The sequence below is a fragment of the Procambarus clarkii genome, chromosome 78 (genome assembly GCF_040958095.1).
Source record: "Procambarus clarkii isolate CNS0578487 chromosome 78, FALCON_Pclarkii_2.0, whole genome shotgun sequence".
In the NCBI taxonomy this organism is placed as follows: domain Eukaryota; kingdom Metazoa; phylum Arthropoda; class Malacostraca; order Decapoda; family Cambaridae; genus Procambarus; species Procambarus clarkii.
This window is the reverse complement of record NC_091227.1, coordinates 16453277-16477077: the sequence shown is the minus strand read 5'-3', so window position 1 is coordinate 16477077 and position 23801 is coordinate 16453277. Positions and strand designations below refer to the sequence as shown.

The window sequence follows — 23801 nt, the reverse complement described above, 5'->3', positions numbered from 1 at the left end:
ACAATTCTCACCCTGCATCATGTACACTCATAGATAATATCCATCAACAGTCATCCATCTTCACACCTGTGGAAAATGTCCACCTAAATTATAGCGTAGCATGTTTGAGTAATATGGTCTATGAAAGCACATGGACCATGGCAATGCTATTTATAGAATAAGCCAAGCTCTCCCAAGATAGAGCAACCTGTCCTCTTAAAAATAACGTCGCTTTTGGCCGTTTGCCTGTATGGCCGAATATGGACGTAATTTGAAAATGAAAAAAAATGAATATAAATTTTGGATTTTTTTTTGTCAACAATAGTAAGTTAAGGGTCCTCTGATAGGTTAGGTGGGCAGGAAATTCTCAAAGTTTCAAAACGGTATGAAAAAGTTAATGGAAAGAATACTTTTCTAAGCTTGCCGAGTAAGCCGGACGACTCAAACAGAAAACGGAACAGTACGTCACTTTTGTGAGTCAATTTCTTTTCAAATTACGTCCAAATTTGGCCATAGCGCGCATACGAGCGAAAAGTGAGCGGGTTGGACAGAGTCAAGTCAGCATAATTCGACTATTTTGCAAACACCATCCCGGGGAGCATCTCTAATGGATCCATACCAGGATTTTTAATTACATCTAATAGCTGTAAGCGTAAAATGGTAATACTCCAAAATAAATGCATATGCTCAATAAATATGTTTAACCAATAAGTTTGGTTAACGATTGTATAAATGGATCTTTAAAACAGGTAGGATAACTATAACCCGCCCTGAGGGTGGATCGCATGAGTGTCCAGATGCTGTTGACAGTAATCATTGATCATCCACCACATAAGGACACTACACGATGTACAAGCTGCTTATTAGCAGCTGTTTTACATCCATGGACACAGCAGCGATGCCATAGACTCCCTCACACACAGTCCGTGAAAGATAAAGAACTTGTGAGTGGAATGTAAGCCACGCCTGAAGCCAAGAACCGACGGAGTACAGCTTATACTTTTACAACACCACTTCAATATCAGTGGTGAACATAATGGGGCCTGATAGCTGAGTGGACAGCGCTCCAGATTCGTAGTCCTGAGGTTCCGGATTTAATCCCCGGTGGAGGCGGAAACTAATGGGGAGAGTTTCTTTCACCCTGATGCACCTGTTCATCTAGGTGCCTGACTGACTCTTGACGCCATGGCTGTCCAGTCACCTCCTTTGCATGACCCTTTTACTAGTGACGTCTCTTTCTCGTATTGCAAGATATTCAACGTCCTTCACTTTCTCTCTTTCCTTCAACATTGTCCACCGTCTCTCTCTCCCTCTCCTGCCTCCAGGACCAGAAAGTTTACTTGCGGAATCTATCAGGACTGCCAGAAGACAAAAGGCCAAGCATTACTTGGGTAAACTGTGGAAGCAAACATGGGTTTGTGAAGGTCGTCTGCTCTCACCCTCGGACATGGAGAATGGGGGAGTTCGGCTCGTTTACATAAGCTGTAGTGTGTGTGTAACAACCTCCTAACCCCTCCCACCGCCCGGGATGTTGTGGTAGTGTGGTCCACCCACCACCCGGGGTTGTGGTAGTGTGGTCCACCCACCACCCGGGGTTGTGGTAGTGTGGTCCACCCACCACCCGGGGTTGTGGTAGTGTGGTCCACCCACCACTCGGGTGTGGTAGTGTGGTCCACCCACCACCCGGGGTTGTGGTAGTGTGGTCCACCCACCACCCGGGTGTGGTAGTGTGGTCCACCCACCACCCGGGTGAGGTAGTGTGGTCCACCCACCACCCGGGTGAGGTAGTGTGGTCCACCCACCACTCGGGTGTGGTAGTGTGGTCCACCCACCACCCGGGGTTGTGGTAGTGTGGTCCACCCACCACCCGGGTGTGGTAGTGTGGTCCACCCACCACCCGGGTGTGGTAGTGTGGTCCACCCACCACCCGGGTGTGGTAGTGTGGTCCACCCACCACTCGGGTGTGGTAGTGTGGTCCACCCACCACCCGGGTGTGGTAGTGTGGTCCACCCACCACCCGGGTGTGGTAGTGTGGTCCACCCACCACTTGGGTGTGGTAGTGTGGTCCACCCACCGCCCGGGGTTGTGGTAGTGTGGTCCACCCACCACCCGGGGTTGTGGTAGTGTGGTCCACCCACCACCCGGGTGTGGTAGTGTGGTCCACCCACCGCCCGGGTGTGGTGGTAGTGTGGTCCACCCACCGCCCGGGGTTGTGGTAGTGTGGTCCACCCACCGCCCGGGGTTGTGGTAGTGTGGTCCACCCACCACCCGGGTGTGGTAGTGTGGTCCACCCACCACCCGGGTGTGGTGGTGTGGTCCACCCACCACCCGGGTGTGGTGGTGTGGTCCACCCACCACCCGGGTGTGGTGGTGTGGTCCACCCACCACCCGGGGTTGTGGTGGTGTGGTCCACCCACCACCCGGGGTTGTGGTAGTGTGGTCCACCCACCACCCGGGGTTGTGGTAGCGTGGTCCACCCACCGCCCGGGGTTGTGGTAGTGTGGTCCACCCACCGCCCGGGTGAGGTAGTGTGGTCCACCCACCACCCGGGTGAGGTAGTGTGGTCCACCCACCACCCGGGTGAGGTAGTGTGGTCCACCCACCACCCGGGTGAGGTAGTGTGGTCCACCCACCACCCGGGTGTGGTGGTGTGGTCCACCCACCACCCGGGTGTGGTGGTGTGGTCCACCCACCACCCGGGTGTGGTGGTGTGGTCCACCCACCACCTTCCTGACCAACCAGCATGTATAATTTGGCCATAAACACACATAATTTAAGCCTAAGGTATACAGTGAGAGGTGGGCTGCACGTCTCGCTCTACACACATAGTTCTTCCCAAATAATCATTTACCTTTCAATATGTGTTGCAATTTTTTTCATTTATTGCATTTATATTATTTAAAATAAATGTTGCATCAAAGCTGTAACGTTTAGCAATCTGAAATGTGATTGTTTATTGAGTATGATCATACGAATGCGATATATTATAATATATATATATATATATATATATATATATATATATATATATATATATATATATATATATATATATATATATGTCGTACCTAGTAGCCAGAACTCACTTTTCAGCCTACAATGCAAGGCCCGATTTGCCTAATAAGCCAAGTTTTCATGAATTAATATATTTTCTCTAATTTTTTTCTTATGAAATGATAAAGCAACCCATTTCATTATGTAAGAGGTCAATTTTTTTTTATTGGAGTTAAAATTAACGTAGATATATGACCGAACCTAACCAACCCTACCTAACCTAACCTAACCTATCTTTATAGGTTAGGTTAGGTTAGGTTAGGTAGCCGAAAAAGTTAGGTTAGGTTAGGTTAGGTAGGTTAGGTAGTCGAAAAGCAATTAATTCATGAAAACTTGGCTTATTAGGCAAATCGGGCCTTGCATAGTAGGCTCAGAAGCGAGTTCTGGCTACTAGGTACGACATATATATATATATATATATATATGCGAACAAGCCTGAATGGTCCCCAGGACAATATGCAACTGAAAACTCACACCCCAGAAGTGACTCGAACCCATACTCCCAGGAGCCACGCAACTGGTATGTACAAGACGCCTTAATCCACTTGACCATCACGACCGGACAAAATGAGGTGATAGCCGAGATAGCCGATAGATTTGGTAAAATGCTATGCCCAAGATTACTATCCGAGTGCCGGCGGTGGGGCGGTTCAAATAGCCTCGGCTATCACCTCATTTTGTCCGGTCGTGATGGTCAAGTGGATTAAGGCGTCTTGTACATACCAGTTGCGTGGCTCCTGGGAGTATGGGTTCGAGTCACTTCTGGGGTGTGAGTTTTCAGTTATATATATATATATATATATATATATATATATATATATATATATATATATATATATATATATATGTCGTACCTAGTAGCCAGAACGCACTTCTCAGCCTACTATGCAAGGCCCAATTTGCCTAATAGGCCAAGTTTTCATGAATTAATGTTTTTTCGACTACCTAACCTTCCTAACCTAACCTAACCTAACTTTTTCTGCTACCTAACCTAACCTAACCTATAAAGATAGGTTAGGTTAGGTTAGGTAGGGTTGGTTAGGTTCGGTCATATATCTATGTTAATTTTAACTTCAATAATAAAAAATTGACCTCATACACAATGAAATGGGTATCTTTATCATTTCATAAGAAAAAAATTAGAGAAAATATAATAATTCATGAAAACTTGGCTTATTAGGCAAATCGGGCCTTGCATAGTAGGCTGAGAAGTGCGTTCTGGCTACTAGGTACGACATATATATATATATATATATATATATATATATATATATATATATATATATATATGCCGGTGACACTGTCGATAATTTTCAAAAGAACTGGTCCTACGTCACTCAAAACACTCTACAGGCACATAGTGTAGAGCAGCACACTCTACAGGCACAGTGTAGAGCAGCACACTCTACAGGCACACAAACACTGGCGATAGTACTGCCGCAATCAACTTTTCCTAAATTCTCGGTACTCACAATACTCATTATGGTCTTAAGAGAACAACGTTGTTAACGAGAGGCGAGCCGGGTGTGTGTGTCGTCTCCACCGGTTGCTCGGCTCCTATATATACACACACACACGCAGCCAACCTGGGGCGAGGTGCCGAGTGCGGGGTTTTGGAACCCTCTTTCACTTTCTAGCCGAGAGAAACGGAAGCAAATATTTACTAGGGTCTGGTGGTCGTCCGGCGCTGGCTTGGCTTGGCAGTGGACAAAAATGTCGTTTTTTCATTAGTAATTGGGTAGTTATGCGTGGGGTAATTAGTCGTGCAGTGTGCGAGCCCTCTGAGTGAAGAGGCGTGAAGGGAAAGGTCAGCGCTTCTTGTGCACTAATTTGATGGAAAAGTTGTGTTTTAGAGAGTATTTCTTCTTCAGTAATACACGTCGCGGATGTGTGACGTGTTAGAATGAACAGTTATGAGGATGTTACTCATATAATTTTATATTAAATATTTAAAAACATTATATATTATATATATATTAGGTGGGATACACGGCAGTGCAGTATGGTGGTTGTTTTTTTAAGGAACTGGGTTCTAAGCTCATTGAAACAACAAGGGACCCTAGAACTGCCGGCTTTCTTTTCCAGCGCCTCAGCGTGGCGATACAGAGGGGAAATGCACACTGCATTCAGGGTTCCTGCCCGCCATCTGAGGAGCTGGAGGAACTCGACAACTTATGATAATCATCTTTGTACCCTGTATGTAACTCCTTTTTTGTAACAAAGTTCAAATAAAACAAATATATATGTGTACATACAAAAGAATGGGGGTGGTAGAAGAAGATAATATTAGTGTTCAGTGAGAAACCACAAGGTCTTCTCTGAATACTTTTTTTTTCTTCTCCGAGGCTATGGGTCCCAACATTGGCACCAGAGGTGGTACCCTCTGGTGGTCACTGTCGACCACCTCACCTTCTGTCTGTCGTTAAAAATTTCACCGGATATAGATAATATTGATAATACCCTGAATTTTTTGTTTGTATAGTCAACTAATCTTGCTTTCACTGTTGCTTCAGTGTTGCTCCTGCAACTGCCAGAGACTGTCAATAATCCCCAGTTTATTGCTCAACCTGCAGTAATCGCCAGTAAGAACATTTTACGTGAAACGATATTTATTGCTAGACCATCCTACTGTTTAGGAAGTACTTACAGTAACGACGAGGACCATTCTACATATATTGACGTAAAAAGTCAATTAGAAATCGGAACTTAAATAAGACAAACCGGAAATGTTTTTAGTTCTAATGTTGCAAAGAAAACGTGACCTATGATAACCGTCCTAGGATTAATACACGCTATCTGAAGCCTATTATAGTTTTTTTTTCAGGGATATTCCTGCGCGGGCCTTAAGCCTCTGGCTGGCCCACTAAGTGTTGCTTGTTTCTGTTTTACTTGGGCGGAGTATGAGTATTTATTACTCGTATGGTCGCTTCAGTAAGATTTTGTCATATGTGTTTAACAACTTTTTCTGCTCTGTTGAATCTAAGTTGAAATCTTAATGGGTTTGTAACTGTGCACTGTGTTAGATAATGTTCCAGTGGTCTGTCGGGCATTTCTCCACAGTGCTGACATTTCCCTTATTTCAATCGACGTTAGCTTGGTTTCTAGTCTTAGGTTCAGTATTTTAGTCCATCTGGGAGCTCCTGTTATGATTCACAATGCATCGTTTTGAATAACTTCAACGTTTGCCCACTGACCAGGAGAAAGAGTGAGTAAGGCAGGCGCTGCATAATCAACTAGGGAACGAACGGCATGTATGTAAAACATTCTTAACACTGTGTCCCGCCCCTAGACGGGGCCCTGTGATTGCTCTCATTATATTTAGTCGTGATTTTGCTTTCTCCTTTAGATATTGAATTTGCTTGTTTAATGTCATTATAAAATCTATCCACACTCCGAGATATTGATATTGTGTAACCCACTGAAGGTTAATGTCTTGAATGCGTAGGTGCCTGTCTGGAGTGTTGCTGCCTAGTCTCATTGCCTTAGACTTCTGTGCAGATATTTTTAGCCCTAAAACGCTGCATTCAGATGTTACTTTATCTAATGCACCTTGTGCTTTATTTAGAAGTGAAGGACCTGTAATGACTAATGCTATATCATCAGCATACCTTAGCAATTTATCCCCTTCTGTAAATGTCATGGTAACAAAGTTTTCCATAAGGATGTTGAAAAAACTAGGACTGAGGACGACTCCTTGTGGAGTCCCATTCTCATGCAAATGGTAGTCCGACACTTGTCCTTGCAACTTTACTCTGACATACCTGTGACTTAGGTAATCTTGAATCCATGCTAGCATTTTTCCCTTTACACCTTTTTTTAACTAAGGTGTGTAAAATTGCTTGCAGGCTTGCAAGTTCGAATGCTTTTTCTAGGTCAAGGAAGATCACTATAGCTGGACCCGAGTTAACTGTTCCTAGTAATGTTGCTATGCAGTTGGCAGTACCTACTCCTCTAGTGAAGCCAAATATGTGTTTATGAAGGTCTCCAGTCTTCCACAGTAGCCTATTTAAGACCATCTGTTCTGCAGTTTTACTAATGCATGATGTTAATGAAATGGGTCTGTAATTGCCAGGTTCTTTCGGCTTAGGAATCGGTATGATGTCTGCTTTCTTCCAAGAGGTTGGTAGTTTGCCTTGCTGCCAAGATGCATTGATGACGTCCAATATTCCTTGTTCTCCAGCAGGACCTGCATGTGCGATCATTGAGTATGTAATGTTATCAGTACCTGGTGCAGTGTCCTTACCACCTTTTTTGGCTCTAATTAGTTCTTGTTTGGTGAAGGGACATTCACATTCGTCATTTATAGCTATGCTCTCATGAATGACTGTCAACCTCTCTTGTTTTAATTGTTCTTGCTGCCTTCGGACCATTGCAGGAAGCTGATATGAAGCTGTTCTTTTTGCAAATTGGAGAGCAAGTCTCTCAGCCTCCTGCAATGGTTGAATACATGCCTGTGGTCGGGCTGGTCGACCTGATATAGTTTTAATCTGACCCTGTTACTTGCAAAGACTACACTGTGCATTTAGAGTTTGACACCACTCAAACCATCTTGCCTCCTTTACTTCTCTAGAAACTCGTCTTACTTCAGATATCACCGCTCTTAGCAGAGTTCTTCCTTCTGGTGTGGGGTTTCTCTTTAGATGTTTTCTGAAGATGTTGACTCTGTGGTTCTGTTCTTTAACTTCATTACTATAGAACCAATAGTTCTTTCGTTTTGTGTTTCCTGTGATAATGATTGGAATAGCTTTGTTTGCAGCAGCTGCAATGGCTTCCTGCAGATTGGTCTCGTGTATGTTCAAATCCTCAGGTGGTGTGTATGTTGCATACCATTTTTCAAGTTCCTCTTGGTATATATTCCAATTGGCCTTTCTTAAATTCCACCTAGGTTGTGCAGGTGGAGTAGGTGGTCGTTCTATGTTTAGTGTTGTGACAGTAGCGTAGTGGTCACTGGTGATTAGCGGGTCTACCTCCCACTTCGCCTGATGCTTGAGTGCTGTTGAGATTAATGTAAGATCAAGGGAACCTCCTAGAATGTGAGTGGGTTCCCCAGTGTTGAGAAGTGTAGTCTCAGATACTTCTCGCAGAGCTGCAGCTAAATGGCGCCCATCTGCATTGGCTGGCCCAGTCGCACCTAACTCTTGATGATGAGCATTAAAATCCCCAGCAATAATTATATTTTCCTGCGTGGCCAAGGCAAGCACTGCCTCTGCTTCTAGTTTACGTCTAGGGGGCATGTAAACGTTGTATATGAGAAGCTCAATATTAGCCATATTCACTGTTACTGCTAATACCTCTACTCCATCCCCACATGAAACTGGGTCTATTTTCTTGCTGGGTATGGTGTTCCTGACTAGGGTCATTAATCCTCTTTGTCTCCCCTGATCATACGGTATAACATAGTGCTGATATCCAGCTAATCTGAAGGATTTCGTGGCTAGGAAAAGTGTTTCTTCCAAAACGATTATATCTGCTTTCGTGCTGATTGCAGCCTCCTGAAGTGTGTGGTTTTTATTTCCAAGATCTTGTATGTTCCACTGCAGTATTCGTAATGGCCAGACGACGGTTTCGGTGTTGCCTGTTCTACCAGAATTCCTCTTCGGGATCGACCTCTATATTCTCCACCTCGCAAGTCGTGTCGCTGCAAATCGGACTGCATTGATTGTTCGTGGTCATCCCCGGCGTTGTTGGAATCTGTGCATAACTGTGGTCCATCACTTTGTTGTTGGTATTGCTGCATGTCGGACTGCATTGATTGCTCGTGGCTATTTCTTGTGTTGTTGGAACCTGTGCATCTCTGTTGTTCAATACGTCTTTGTTGGTGTTGTTGCATATCAGACTGCATTGGCTGTTGTTGTCTGTCTCTTGTGTTGTAAGATTCTGTTGATCTTGGGTGGTCACTGCTTCTTGCAGTTGCTTTTATAAATGTTGATGTTCTGGTGTCTTGACTACCCGACTGTTGTTGGAAGTCTGTATGTCCATGTTGCGTTCTTTGTCCTCTTGTGTTTCGTCTTGTCTCAGACTGTCTATTTCTTGTGTAACTGTGGTCTGCTGCACGATCTTGTCCATTATCACACAAGTGATTTCTTGAGTCTGTTGCTGTGAAGCGTTCTGCGTCATCTGTAGGCAATTGATAATGGTCTCTGCCATGATCTTCACGATGTTTTTCAGCTGGACCTCGGTAAAACTGTATATCTGTTGTGTTGATTCAGAAAGTAATTGTTTTTTGCTCTTTTGCATTTGCTGTATTTCTGCAGCACTTTTATGTATTTTCTGATTTGGAGTTAATAGATTCGGGAAATTTTGCTCTGTGAGAGTGTGTGTCTGTTGTGGCTGTGCACGAGTGTTCCAGACGTTGGTGTTGGTGTATGTAATGCTGGTCTGTGTGTTTATCCTGGCCTGAGCTGTCTGCACTTTTTCTTTCCATGCAGAGCAGGTTGTGCTCCAGGCATGATGTTTGCCTCCACAATTTGGACATTTGGCTGTTGTAGCCTGGTTTGCCTTGTGCTTGGCTATGCAGTCTTTGGTTGGATGTCTCAGGCTGCACACTCCGCATTTCTCCTGTCCGGTGCAGCGTGATTGATGGTGGCCGTATTTCTGACACCTGAAGCAGCGCAGGGGTTCTAGGACGTATGGTCTCTGTCGGTATGTTCCCCAATTTCCAAGACTGAATGTTTCTGGTACATGTCCCATGACGGTCACCAGAACCTGACGTGTCGCTGCCTTGTCTACTTTTGTGCCGCATCGTTCCGCATTCAGAATTTACTTGTGTTCTAGTACTGGATCCAGGGGAAAGTCGATTGGGTATCCCAAAAGCACGACTCGTGTACGTCTTTCTGAAGGGTCCAGCTTTTCCAAGCATACAGGTTTCCCTTGCAGGACTCTTACTTTTTGTAAGTAATTTGCAGTCTGTTGGTCTTGGTGTTATTATTATTTCTCCTTTCAGGTTGACTGTAATGGAAAGTTTGAGCTCTGGTTGTTCTTTTTCCATTGCCGTTACTACTCCATATGCTGTAGGAAAGTGGTCTGTCTGCATTATCTTGAATTTTGGAAGATGTGCAGAGTCTGGCGATGTCTGGTGTGAGACTGGTGGTGTCCTCTCCTGTCTCGTACTGTTGTCCTGTGGCTGGGCTGTGGAGAGAGGTACATTGTCTGACACTGGCTGGTGAGAGACTGGTGCTGTCCTCTCTAGGTCCATTACGTCTGCTGTCTTCCTGGTAGAAGCAAGTGGTGAAGCCTTGATAGCAGTTTTCTTCGGTGCCTGCTGCACATCGGTCCACCGTCCCTCCTCGTCTGAAAGCTGCCTCCATTTCCTCTTTCTCTTAGCCTTCCCCATGACACTCTCCACGTAGTGAGAACCGAATCACTGCCCTACCTAATGCCCGAGACACTCCTAGGCCTGGAGAAATTCATTCCCCTCCAACGGAGGTCGTAGAATGATTCCCCCAGGTGGAATCAGGGATACCTAAATGAGCTGTTTGGTCTACCTTTCCCTGTCAGGCTCAGTACACCTTCTAAGGTACCCCCTTGTGGCGCTGCCCGCAGGGTATCGCCTCGCCCTTCAGGGTAGGACTCTAAGTGACCTGGTCAGTGATACGGTCCTCAAAAAAAAAAAAAAAAGGTGCGGTACGAGAGTTTGGGTCGCCTGCGTACTAGGTTGCGCAGAATACCAGTCAGCTGGGCAGCAGGTAATCAACAACGTTGTTTCTCCGTCAACTGTAGACGAAATCGGAATTGTTTCCTTCAAAACAAGATATTGTCTGGGTCTTGGAGTACTGATGTATTCTTCCTCACAAAACCGCGATGAATGGAGCTGATGGGTGCTCAGAATCGTGAGTTTTTCCGGGAACAAATCCGTGTGAGACCAACTAGCAATGGCGCCGGCAGCGAGTCTCCCTAATATAGTTCATATATATGCTACATTAGGCCTATGAATATTGAAGTTTTTTTGTTTTATTTTTCTCGTACTCTATAAAAGTCAATAGTACCATATTCTACTATGAAATGAATACATCATTTCTATGTATTCACGATGGTGCGCATTGTTACAAAATGTATTAAACAGGAGGTTGAGTTGCTGCTTGCAACCTAAGAGCCTCACTCTATTGTGTGCACGCTAAAAGCTCGCCATGCCTTACCTTTTTGTGGGTCGACAGTGAAGGTCCCAGATACAGTTGGGTACATAGGGACTGACAGCGAAAATCCCAGACAGTTAGGGACACAGCGGTTGACTGTGAAGGTCCCAGACACAGTTGGGGACACGGGGGCTGACAGCGAAGGTCCCAGTTACTGATGGTGTTACCACACGAGGCTTCGATACATTTGCTCTGCTCTTCTTCACAATGTGACCAAGTTGTTCAACAACCTCATAACATCCCCATGTGAGCAAGTAGTTCAACAACCTCATAACATCCCCATGTGAGCAAGTAGTTCAACAACCTCATAACATCCCCATGTGTACAACATCAGAGAAAATACTCAACAGCGTCCAAGATTCAAATCCATTATTGACGCTTATATCTTCTCTTACTCGACTCTTGGTTAATTCTAAATTGGATCTAAATGGATTACAAAGGATTACATAAGATAACACAGCATATCACAGGATTACATAGGATTTACTGCGTAATGTACTGGAGACTAGTTTATCTCTCTCTCTCTGTTTATATTTCTCTCTCTGTCTTTGTCTCTTTCTGTTTCTGTCTGTCTCTACCGGTTTCCGTCTCTTTGCCTTTATCTCTGATTCTGTCTTTCTTTCTCTGTCTGTCTGTCTCTCCTATATAAAATATAATTATGCGAACAAGCCTGAATGGTCCCCAGGACTATACGCGACTGAAAACTCACACCCCAGAAGTGACTCGAACCCATACTCTATATAATTATGTACAATTGATGTTTTTGGTGGTCGCTGGTGAGAGGAGTTTCGCAATGTGAAAACTTTACAAATAGTTAACCCATTTACTTTAAGAAAGGGGTGGGGCTTGAGAAACCTTTGAAGCCGTGAGATCATCTGTTTATGTGACTACGGATGAATTTTGAATAGCAGGAAATTTTTTAATTTCCACCAGATCGGTTAATTATGGCAATTACTTAAGAGTAATTACCTAAGTGTAGTTACTGGATAAGAGCTACGCACGTGTATCCCGTCTTCCCAGCACTCTTTGTCATATAACGTTTTGAAACTACTGACGGTTTTGGCCTCCACCACCTTCTCACTTAACTTGCTTCAACCGTCTACCACTTTGTATAAGAAAACTTTCTAACATTTATTGTATATTTGGTGTATATTTCTATGTGAAAAAAATGTTTTAAATGTTTGTTTTCAAAATATGACGTACTAAATACTTATGTCATTTTATGTCATATGTATGTCATTTTATTTATGCAACTTCAATGCAGAAAAACGGTTACAAATATAAATATATATTATATATATATATTATATATATATTATATATATATATATATATATATATATGTCGTACCTAGTAGCCAGAACTCACTTCTCAGCCTACTATGCAAGGCCCGATTTGCCTAATAAGTCAAGTTTTCATGAATTAATAGTTTTTCGACTACCTAACCTACCTAACCTAACCTAACCTTATTTTTTCGGCTACCTAACTTAACCTAACCAATAAAGATAGGTTAGGTTAGGTTAGGTAGGGTTGGTTAGGTTCGGTCATATATCTACGTTAATTTTAACTCCAGTAAAAAAAAATTGACCTCATACATAATGAAATGTGTAGGTTTATCATTTCATAAGAAAAAAATTAGAGAAAATATATTAGTTCAGGAAAACTTGGCTTATTAGGCAAATTGGGCCTTGCATAGTAGGCTGAAAAGTGCGTTCTGGCTACTAGGTACGACATATATATATATATATATATATATATATATATATATATATATATATATATATATATATACACACACACACACACACACACACACACACATAAGAGGAAGTTGCATTCTAATCCCTATAATGTAGAGCATTATGGCGACCCATCCATCAAAAACATTGTGAAATAACATTAAAGCCAAACCTAATAAACATAATACGATTAAACTATTCCCTGAATAATAGCAGTAATTCTCTGACATAGAAAAACTGGTTTAAACTCCGTAATGCGTTGCTAAATGCAGTAACTGTGTTCATTATGCAACACCGAGTCACACACACACATTAGGAGTATGTAAACATCACCGGCTGACACGGTAGCCCAGTGAGGCAACGCTCTCCAGCGACCATTCCTGCCACCGCCTGGGGGCTGACCTTGGCTGTAAAGTCTCGTCACCATCCTACACCTCCCACACAGTACTTTACACATTCGAACCGCTAACTGGAGCAACCTTGTATTCCCTGCGACCGACTGATTAACGTAAGTCACTTGTTTAGAGAAGGTTGGTCGTGCGATGGATTGTATGTAATCTCGGGTGGGTGACTGACGCAAACCCACTCCATAGACCATGAGAGTCTTCAGGTCCTGCCTACTGTGGCTTGTCTTCTCTCCTCCGTGACTAGCAGATTGTCCTTTTTACAGCAGTGTAGGGAACGCTGTTTACACGAGGCGGTGTGTGTGTGTTTAATGTCTGGGGAAAAGGGTCGAGAGGAGGCGGCATTGCGAGACCGTTAATGCTGTCTGGGAAGGATGAGAGGCATTATGTGGGTTCTGGGAATGACGAGAGGCATTATGTGGGTTCTGGGAATGACGAGAGGCATTATGTGGGTTCTGGGAATGACGAGAGCCATTATGTGGGTTCTGGGAATGACGAGAGCCATTATGTGGGTTCTGGGAATGACGAGAGCCATTATGTGGGTTCTGGGAATGACGAGAGCCATTATGTGGGTTCTGGGAATGACGAGAGCCATTATGTGGGTTCTGGGAATGACGAGAGCCATTATGTGGGTTCTGGGAATGACGAGAGCCATTATGTGGGTTCTGGGATGCGTGAAAGGCAGATTGTGGGATCTGGGAAGGTTGAGAGGCAATTTGAGGCCTCTCAAATTTGAGGTTCTGGGGAAAAGGTGAGACAGTTTGTGAACTGGTGGAGAGATGGTCTGGTGGGGTGATGGTTTGGTGGGAATATGGTCTGCTGAGGTGATGGTCTGGTGGGGGAAATGGTCTGTTAGGGGTGATAGTGTGGTGGGGATGTGGTCTAATAGCGGGGATAGTCCGAGACGGAGCTGTGTTGAGAGCACCAGTGTGTGTGTTGACAGTGTGACTGAGGAGCCTTGTGAAGGTCACTGATGGAAAGCGTCGAGTGTAGGTCGAGGCTGTTATGAATGGCCAAAAATTATGTAAATATGTGTTTAACTGCTGGTGTTTCATGCACCCAGAAAAACTTAATATTCACAGGTATGTTTAAAGCTTTTATATTATATTATGTTATAATATATATATATATATATATATATATATATATATATATATATATATATATATATATATATATATATATATATATATATATATATATACACACATATATATACATACACACACACACACCTGTCTATAACACATATACTAAAACTCGATGGGAATATTTGCATTGGAAATATACGAACTGAAGAGACTATAAATGCTTACAGATTTATTTACAGTAAAGAAAGCTGCGGGTGACTCAGCCACAGGATATATTGTGAGGGCGGAGAGTGGGAATGATTAGCGGTGCGGACGTGCAGTAAGATCCCCAACCCCTCGCTCTCTTAGACAACTTGTACAGTATTCGTGAAGGAGGAGCTGAGGGTACCTGGCGTTGTCTGGCTCTGGCTATCTATATCCATCCATTTATCTGTAGACACCGAGTCACAGTAACGTGGCGTCTATCAATCCATTTATACATCTATCCATCTATTTCTCATTCTATCCACCTGTCTATCTAGAGAGAGACCTATTCAAGTATCCATGCATCTTTTTTATCGAGTAATCCATCGATCCATCTATCAATCCAGCTATCTATCCATCTATTTTCCACTTTTTTCAACTATTCATCTAGCCATCAGTACCCATTTATCCATCCACATATCCATGTATCAATATCTATCCAGCTACTTGAGTGGGTTTCGGGGCTTAGCATCACCGTGGCCCGGTCATCGCCCAGGCCTCCTCGTTGCTGGACTGGTCAACCAGGCTGTTGGGAACACACACACACACCAAAGAGCCAGAGCTCAACCCCCGCAAGCACAAATAGGTGAGTACACACACACACATCCACACACGCACGTCATAGTGCGTTTGAAGAAACACGCTTTCTTCAAATCGGCCCTTTCACGCCTGGTTCCTCTCCCCAACATGATCATACTTCCCCATCCCACCCCTTCATCCTAAACCCCGACTCAACCATAGCCTCAACCACCTAATGTCTTCCTCCCGCACCACACCATCTATCCACCCTCCCAGCCCCCCAACTCTTTTACAACCACACCTGTACTTCGGCCCCACCAAGGCCGGACAACATGGACCCTTGACCAATCCACCACCACCTCTTATGTTCTCTTCAACCTCACCATTCCAGTCCTCGTGTATCCTGCCTCCTCTCTCAGCTCTCCACCCACAGAAAACAAATTTATTGTCGACCACAAACCACACCCAAACATATTACCTCTCACTTACCCTTTCCTACCAAGTCCCCCCCCCCCCCCTCTATGTCACAAAATCTACTCCTGACATTTTTATCTACCACCATTCTCATACGTCCCTCATTCTGTATTCAGTTCCTTAAACCACCTTCAACTCACCAGACACTTGTACCTCATCCACCCCCCACATCCTGCATTAACAACACCACACAGACTAACCTCCAAGAGACAGGGCCCATAGATGATTTAGAAACCACAAAACACAAAAATGTTACAAAGTATGGTACACAGATGAGGATGGTATCTCTAACAAGTTTAGTGAGATGAAGCAAAGAGCCAAGGAAACAGATCGAAATGTACAAGCTGGACTAGTCATCCTGTGGTCCTGGGTTCGATCCCAGGCGCCGGCGAGAAACAATGGGCAGAGTTTCTTTCACCCTATGCCCCTGTTACCTAGCAGTAAAATAGGTACCTGGGTGTTAGTCAGCTGTCACGGGCTGCTTCCTAGGGGTGGAGGCCTGGTCGAGGACCGGGCCCCGGGGACACTAAAGCCCCGAAATCATCAAGATAACCTCAAGATAACCTACATGAATTGGTAGAAACAAAATGTTAGAAAGTCAAAACAGGTGTTATGTGCTCCATGGGTTACACAATTGTGAGGAGGGAAAGGTTCAGAATAGACAGATATGTAGCTATTTGATTTCATGGAACTTTAAGGGATTTGCAATACCAAACAAAAGGTATGGACTTTTAAGGAATGGGCAATGCTAAACAACAACGAGGGTTACCTCCTATCTATAGTTTTACAACTAGATTTACAACTTTTACAACAGACAAGAAATAAGTGAGCATATGACTCAAGTCATGAGTCTTATGACTAGAAAGCCGACAGATGGAAAGGTGGGGCACAAGAGATGAAGCAGTACCCTTTGAGCTTTGATTGGTAAGACCGCACCCCAAAACACACAGTGACACCTTTACTTTGATGAAAAAATTTAAACACAACCTTGAAAGCTGAAAATGGAAATATGGAAGGGGAAAGAAATTATCAAGGGAAAGCACCAAACCCTATAGCGACTATATAGCACTGGGAAGGGGCCAGGATAAGGATTTGGGATGGGACGGGGGAAAGGAATGGTGCCCAACCACTTGGACGGTCGGCGATTGAACTCTGACCTGCACGAAGCGAGACGTGTTGAGATGTATTTTACTGTCTCTATAAACGTACTTGAACTTGAAGACCATCGATCTACCGACCAGCCCAAGTAGTTAAGATGCGAATATGGAGCATTCTATTGTTGAGGCAATTGGTGCAACTAGAGGACACACTCACAAAACATAGTACATATGTGAAAAGTTTATTTGTTTTCAGAGTTACACATTATTATTATATATAATATATATATATATATATATATATATATATATATATATATATATATATATATATATATATATATATATATATATATATTGGATAGGAAGTGAAATGGCAGAGTTAAATGGCAAGTTTTTCCCTGAATGCTCTGTGTTCCCTTCTCTGAGGCTGTGGGTCCCTATAATTGCACGAGAGGTGGTACCCCCCTATAATTGCACCAGAGGTCGTAACCCCCCTATACAGATACAAATTTGTTAAAACATCTCAATCATTAAAGTATGGTGTGAAATGAAATCGTATTGAAGTACTTTTTCATTTTTTAATTACAAAGACAAAGAGAGCTTATACAAACATTATATTCTTAGCTTAAGACAGAAAGGTACTTTATTATAATTTTTCTTAGGATAATAAGAATTACCTAACCAGTTGATGAAGAATCTCCTCAACGTATTGGGCAATCTTCACCGACGACTCGGGTCCACAGGCCGCCAGCAGCCGGGAGGACCCGGGTCTACCAGCCGTAGCTGCCTCTACCTCCACCACCTCCGGATCTTCCTGCATATCCACCACCAGCACCACCAAAGCTCCGGCTGATTCCAATCCCTTGTCCACCGCCATATCCACCTCTGAAACCACCTGCTTGTCTGCCTCCGAAGCCCCCACCATAACCACTTCTAAAGCCACCTGCTTGCCCACCGCCGAAGCCGCCGCCATAACCTCCTCTGAAGCCACCTCCTTGCCCGCCTCCGAAGCCACCTCTTTGCCCGCCTCCAAAGCCGCCACCATAACCTCCTCTGAAGCCACCGCCTTGCCCGCCTCCGAAGCCACCTCCCACTCCTCCGCCGAAGCCACCGCCATACCCGCCTCTGAAGCCACCTCCTTTTCCGCCGCCGAAGCCACCACCTTGCCCACCTCCAAAGCCGCCGCCATACCCGCCTCTAAAGCCGCCACCTTTTTTGCCGCCCTTGAAGCCTCCTCCAGAACCAAGGCCTCCGCCAAAGCCTCCTCCGTACCTGACGGAGACTGGGCGGAACTTCCGTCTACCTCCAGACCTGCCCTTCTTCTTGGTGGGGTCTGGGCCAGGGGCCGGGTCGCCGCTGACGCAGGAGAGCACCGCCGACAGCGCCAGCAGCAGTGCTAGTGCCCAGTAAGTCTGATGAGGGAGGGAAGAGGCTGGTTAGTGAGATATGCTAGCTGGTCCACCGAGCTATAGTCGCTGGCACTAGAACTTGACAATTGTGAGAGCACTGATGACCATAGCACCATTGTTATGTCAAAAAGTGTCTAAATGGATGATCAATGGTCGTACCTTTGCCAAGGTCGTACATAAGCCTGCGTTTGGGGCACTATAATTTGAATCACCACTGACACTAGTGTGCTCCGTCATACAGGGAATGACGGAGCCTGTGCCCGCGTGAATTGGATACCTTCTGAGGCAATCGTCTTTTGTTATGTTAGGAACCAATCACAAATCACAATGAATTTTGACAAGTTAAAATCGGCTTATGATTTTAACAACTGCATCATAAGGAAAATTATAATATCGATCCTCATTTCGCCTAATGGGGATTTCAGCGTTTTGCTGGTCAATTTAACGTTATTACCAAACACCCAGGAGAATGTTCTTTTAATCTCTGGCGCTGGGCAGACCACAAAGACTCCCATCAAGCGAAATTTCATGAACTGTGAAACAGGTCTGGGGGTTACAGTCTCCAATAGTTACGGCGTTGCAGTGAGAATTTCTCCGCAATGAATTCCGACACATTTCTCTCAGTAATTTATACCACACGAAGCCTGAGAACACCCAGGAGTACAGCTCACGAGGCTTCACGAATGAGGCTGTTCTCTTCCCTGCTGGGAGAGTTAGAGAGCTGATCCCATGGTCTCTAGTAATACTAGTGATTCTGATTTGTTTGTTTTTGTATTTAGAATTGTTTCCCTTATTACACTATGAATATAATGCTCGCCGACCATGTTTTAAATTTTATCAATAAAGAACTGAAATATTTAATTATTACAAATAATTATTTGCTATTATATAGATCATTTCGGATCATTTCAAGAAATAAGAAAACATTCCAGTTTACTGCATTTATTGTTATTTGTTCAAATATTAGTTTTATTATTTTCTCCTCATTACATTGTGTACATTTAAAGGATATTCTTCCCTCCTTTACATCTTGTGTAATATTATATATTCGATCTCCCCTTTCACTTGTACTATTCCCACAGACATGTTCATAATTGTTGGTGTTCTATGTAATCAAACACGGATTTTGCTCATAAATAAAATTATATAAATTATTTTGCGTAGACCTAGGATATGACTAGGTTACTTGTTTAGGTTATGTTGAAAATTATTTGTATTTGCAGTACATGGGTGTAACATTTAAAGAGGTACGATTCGAGCACAAGAGGTGAGCGCAGCTATGCTCGTGGGTAGTTGGAAAGTAATCAGTTGTGAGTTGTGGGTAAAGTCTTTTCACCTATAAATGAGGAACTTGGTGGCTGGATTAGCCAGCATTTAGCCAGTGTTTTTGAAGTCGCACTGCTCAGAGTGCTTCACACACGGGCCTGCAGGGAACGAGCTGGCTTCCCCAGAGTGAAATTGTGGATTCATTACATGAAATCTAAGGACGGCTAGTTGACAACACATTTCTCTGTCTTGTAAAGAATCTTTCATGAAATCAGTTAAATTGTCCATAACCATTTTTAATCCCGGAGTTCCCGGAGTGTTGCTGCTGCACTTATAACGTCACACTGCAGGTCACAGGCTCTCGTCCAATGGTCGAGTGATCTTGTATAATGAGAGAACGATTCCTGTGGCAACAACTCGAGCACGCGGCTCCAGCTCCCTCGGTTTCTAATGGTCACTTCATCTTTGAAATAAATGCCAACACGATATTTCGACGACATTCCTGACTTCTTAATGTTTCATTTGGATATAATTATCGCTTTCCATAATGCTCCAGGCACAGAAAATTGATCCAATTAAGACATGTTGCCAGACAGAGATTGCATGATGTAAAGCAATCAAATATCTAAAATTATTATCTTAAATATAGCTTTCATGTTGCAGATAATTATGAAGTAAAGTAATTTCTTTGCAATACATCGTTGACGTGGATGAATATTTGTAGACTACTGGTTCTGAACATTTTTCCGGCTACACACTTTTTAATGGTTTGCATACCTTTTTAATAAAGTTAAGTCTTTTTTATAAAGTTATCAAAACGTTTGAATAAAGTTAACACTACACTTTTTATGAAGTTACCAAAATTTTTTAATAAAGTTAACACACTTCTCTTCTGAAGTTAAAACTGTTTTAATAAAATTAACTCAGATTTTAAATTATAATTTACCTTTTCAATCAAATTAATTCACCCTTTAAATAAACATAACATCCTAGTAATCAAGTTATACATATTTTTCAAAAAGCAACAGAGCCTTTTAATTAAGTTAACACCATTTTATATAAAACTAAACCCCTTATTTTCAATCAAAATAATGCACTATTTTTTTGTTTACAGATAAAAGATGTTAACGATAATACATTCTTCTTAAGTCACTTAAATATATGACATTGTTTTTTTATATTCTCCTAGTGCGAACCACAAATAGAACTGTGCATTCACTAATTGTAATGTATTTTTAAATACATATAAGGAACAACCAAATTTAGTGTATAATTTGCAATGCAATCATTTGATAGGTTTCAATATCTGTTTACTGGGACTATCGCGAGCAGCTAATATGATCGTCTCCATGTCAATGCGGGCACACTGGAGGTGATGGATGGCAGAGGTGCTATAGTGAGTACCGTAATTTTTTTATTGTTGCCACCGGAGGCGACTAGTTTATTGTGCACCCCATACTCATCCTATGAGCGGTAGCGCAAAAAGCAATACAGAGGGCACAAAAGGTCTTTATCAGACCTCAACTTAAATTACTACATAAACAATTTCATCTATCCTTCACACCTGATAATTACAATGTCAGCTAATTACAGAGAATGTTCTATTTCAAGAGCTATATATTAACAGTAAGTCATTATACATACATGGTAGGTCTTATCGCTAATACACAATTGTTTGAGCATTGGAGATATGACAGTCATAAGGGAGCTGCTATATATTTTATTATCAGTCACAATACACTACTTGTTTCTTAATCTCATATGTCGTTAATCTACTGGAAACGAAATATGGATACATTGCAAGGATTTCAGGTATTTTATCCTTGGCAATTAGAAAGATTACTATCATACAGTGTGAGCTTAGATTTATCTCTAAATGGCTAAATTTTACTACAATCCAAGATATAGTGTTCGAGTATAGTGTTCGAGTGTGTGTCCCTGTCGTTGTCCACACACTTTACACTTTACTTCACCTACATCCCTATACAAGCCGAACTGCCTAGAGATAATTGTAGCCATGTCTTATTCAAGTTGTGACAACGTCTGTTAGTCTTCTGACTGTTACTTGCCCCATACACATGTTTTACTTCACACATTTCATTGTGATAAACAATGGACCTGCTAGCTCAAGTTTGCACTGTTCTACTTTCTTCAAATTCATCCAGGAGTTCTCATCTAATGACACTTTTAAGGGAACTATTTGATAACTCAAGATTCCGTTCAATACTGTCTCTATTTACTGTAACCTTAGCAAGGGCGTCAACTTGATCATGTTCCTGCAGGCCAATGTGAGAAGGAATCCACAATATTGTATTTACCCTCTTGCTAAGTATGCTTAGATATCTATGTTTGGCTTCTGAGAGAAGCGCGTTATTACTTGATTGCAAACTGTTTATTGCTGTAGTGAGGAAAGGGAGTCGGAAATAATTAAACTGTCTATTTCAGTGTTGTCAATAATTTTGAGTGTTACCAGTAGATGTTCTGTGTCCTTGAGCCCCCGGTGGACGGGGGGGCTGACCTTGCTGGCTCCGTGTGTGTGAAACTATCATCTTCGGCCCTCCCGTGTGAAGCTGTCAACTCTGCCCCCCCCCCCCCCCGTGAAGCTGTCAATTCTGCCCCAACCCGTGAAGCTGTCAACTCTGCCCCAACCCGTGAAGCTGTCATTTTTTGCCCTCCGTGTGAAGCTGCCAACTCTGCCCCCCCCCCCCGTGTGAAGCTGACATCTCTGCCCCCCCCCCCCCCCCGTGTGAAGCTGTCATCTCTGCCCCCCCCCTCGTGTGACGCTGTCATCTCCAGCCCCCTGTGTGAAGCTGTTATCTCTGGTGTACCCCCCTCCCCGTTTGAAGCTGTCGTTTCCAGTCCTCCGTGTGAAGCTGACATCTCCGGCCCCGTATGTATCTATGCCTTCCAGCCCCATGTGAACTTGACCTCTCAGGCCCTTATGAATATCCCTCATGTTATTTACAACACATATTCTAAATACAGTAACAAATATAATAATACAAAATACCAGAATCAACAATATAAAGTGCATTTTGGTAAGTAAATGAGCCAATAAATATGAGTAGGATGAGTTACGTTGACTCACAGCCGCCAGTACTCACAAGCTTCATGCTGGATGCCTGGGGGGAGGAGGGTAGAGCGCTTGCTATCCTCGCCTGACCAAACTTAATCTGAGTGCGCTTGCAGGCTCGAGCCTCGGTTATATACGTGCCTTGGCCTATCCCCTCTCCCTCTAGTCTCTCCTACCCACCCTTACCTATGGCCACCCTAACCCCTGCCCCTCTACCCTTAGCCCCCAAAATTTTGGTCAAGGCTATGAGAAGATTTTCCCTTGCTATTATCTACTATTGTTTATACCATGATTGTTGACGATTCGTGTAAGGCTTTTGTTTCACGTTTTAATGGGGCTGAGATTTTTGCAAACATTATATAAATAATAACTACATAATACAAATTGTGAGAATATTGAGAATACAATACATGGCGGGGCCAGAGTTGTAGGGAGAAGCACACTTACTGCAGGTGATGTATTGTAATACATCCGGACTCCACGACGGGAGAGATGTTGTTTGCTGGTGTGTGTTATACACTGGACACATTGTATACCCTCACTCGCAGCTTAACCTCACCTCCCTCATTCCCCACTCAGATTGAATACACCTCCCTCATACCTCACACTCACTTTTAACTACGCCTTTCTCATGCCCCACCTCTCGGCTTAACTACACCTACCTCCCTCATACATCACTCTCAGCTTCACTACACCGCCCTCACGCCCCTCCTCTCAGCTTTACTACACTTGCCTCTCTCATACCTCACTCTCAGCTTCTTTATATCCTCCTCACTCGAGGATAACCAACCAAAACAGTAGCACCGCGCGTGAATACCAGAAATCTCTCCCTTTTGTAAGAAAGCTACAGTAGTCTCGACTCGAATAATCCACCGTACACAATTGATAAGACCTCGTATATACAGGATGGCAATTATGTCACTTTAATAACTCAAGAGCTTTTGTACACGAATGACTAACTGTACAGAGTAGCTATCAGTAAGTTACAAGCGCCACTGCTGCCGTGCAAGTGAAGGCAGGACACGTGGAAAGAGACGTAACTTTGGTAACTGTGCTGGAGAAATGCACTTCTACTTTACAAGAATTCAAGTTACCTTTGACCAAAATATTATGTACTATTATTTGCATTATAATTATTCATATTATTATAAGTATAAAGATTTATATTATTACTATTATTAGAGTTGGGAATCAATGTGTGATCAGTTGATATACAATGGACAACGATTATATTCATAATTAGTATTTTGTATTTTGATTGTGAGACTTGTCGATGATGAGGCTTGTCCAAGTCGAGCCTCTAGCTTTATGACATGAA

The 23801-nt window shown here is 43.2% G+C and overlaps 3 protein-coding genes across 4 annotated transcripts in view; 1 reads left to right on the top strand and 2 right to left on the bottom strand.

The window, feature by feature from the left end:
* The window catches only part of LOC123746117 (uncharacterized), a 50169-nt gene that overhangs the window by 3517 nt on the left and 22851 nt on the right, over positions 1–23801 (bottom strand). Inside the window, exon 1 of one of the 2 annotated variants that reach the window (XM_045727396.2) lies at positions 4506–4604. The exons of the other annotated variant lie outside the window; for it this stretch is intronic. The gene's annotated coding sequence lies outside the window, so the exon portion shown is untranslated. Of the gene's footprint in view, positions 1–4505; positions 4605–23801 lie in introns of those variants that run through there. 2 annotated transcript variants of the gene reach the window in all.
* Positions 13667–14044, top strand: LOC138357508 (uncharacterized PPE family protein PPE62-like). The gene has a single exon (XM_069314367.1). The coding sequence runs from the start codon at positions 13667–13669 to the stop codon at positions 14042–14044; it is 378 nt and encodes a 125-aa protein (XP_069170468.1).
* On the bottom strand, positions 17300–22583 carry LOC123746118 (ctenidin-1). Its single transcript, XM_045727398.2, has 2 exons — positions 22515–22583; positions 17300–18147 (listed from the first exon to the last, which is right to left on the bottom strand). Exons 1-2 carry the CDS (start codon positions 22521–22523, stop codon positions 17506–17508), a joined length of 651 nt encoding a protein of 216 aa, XP_045583354.1. The 5' UTR covers positions 22524–22583; the 3' UTR covers positions 17300–17505.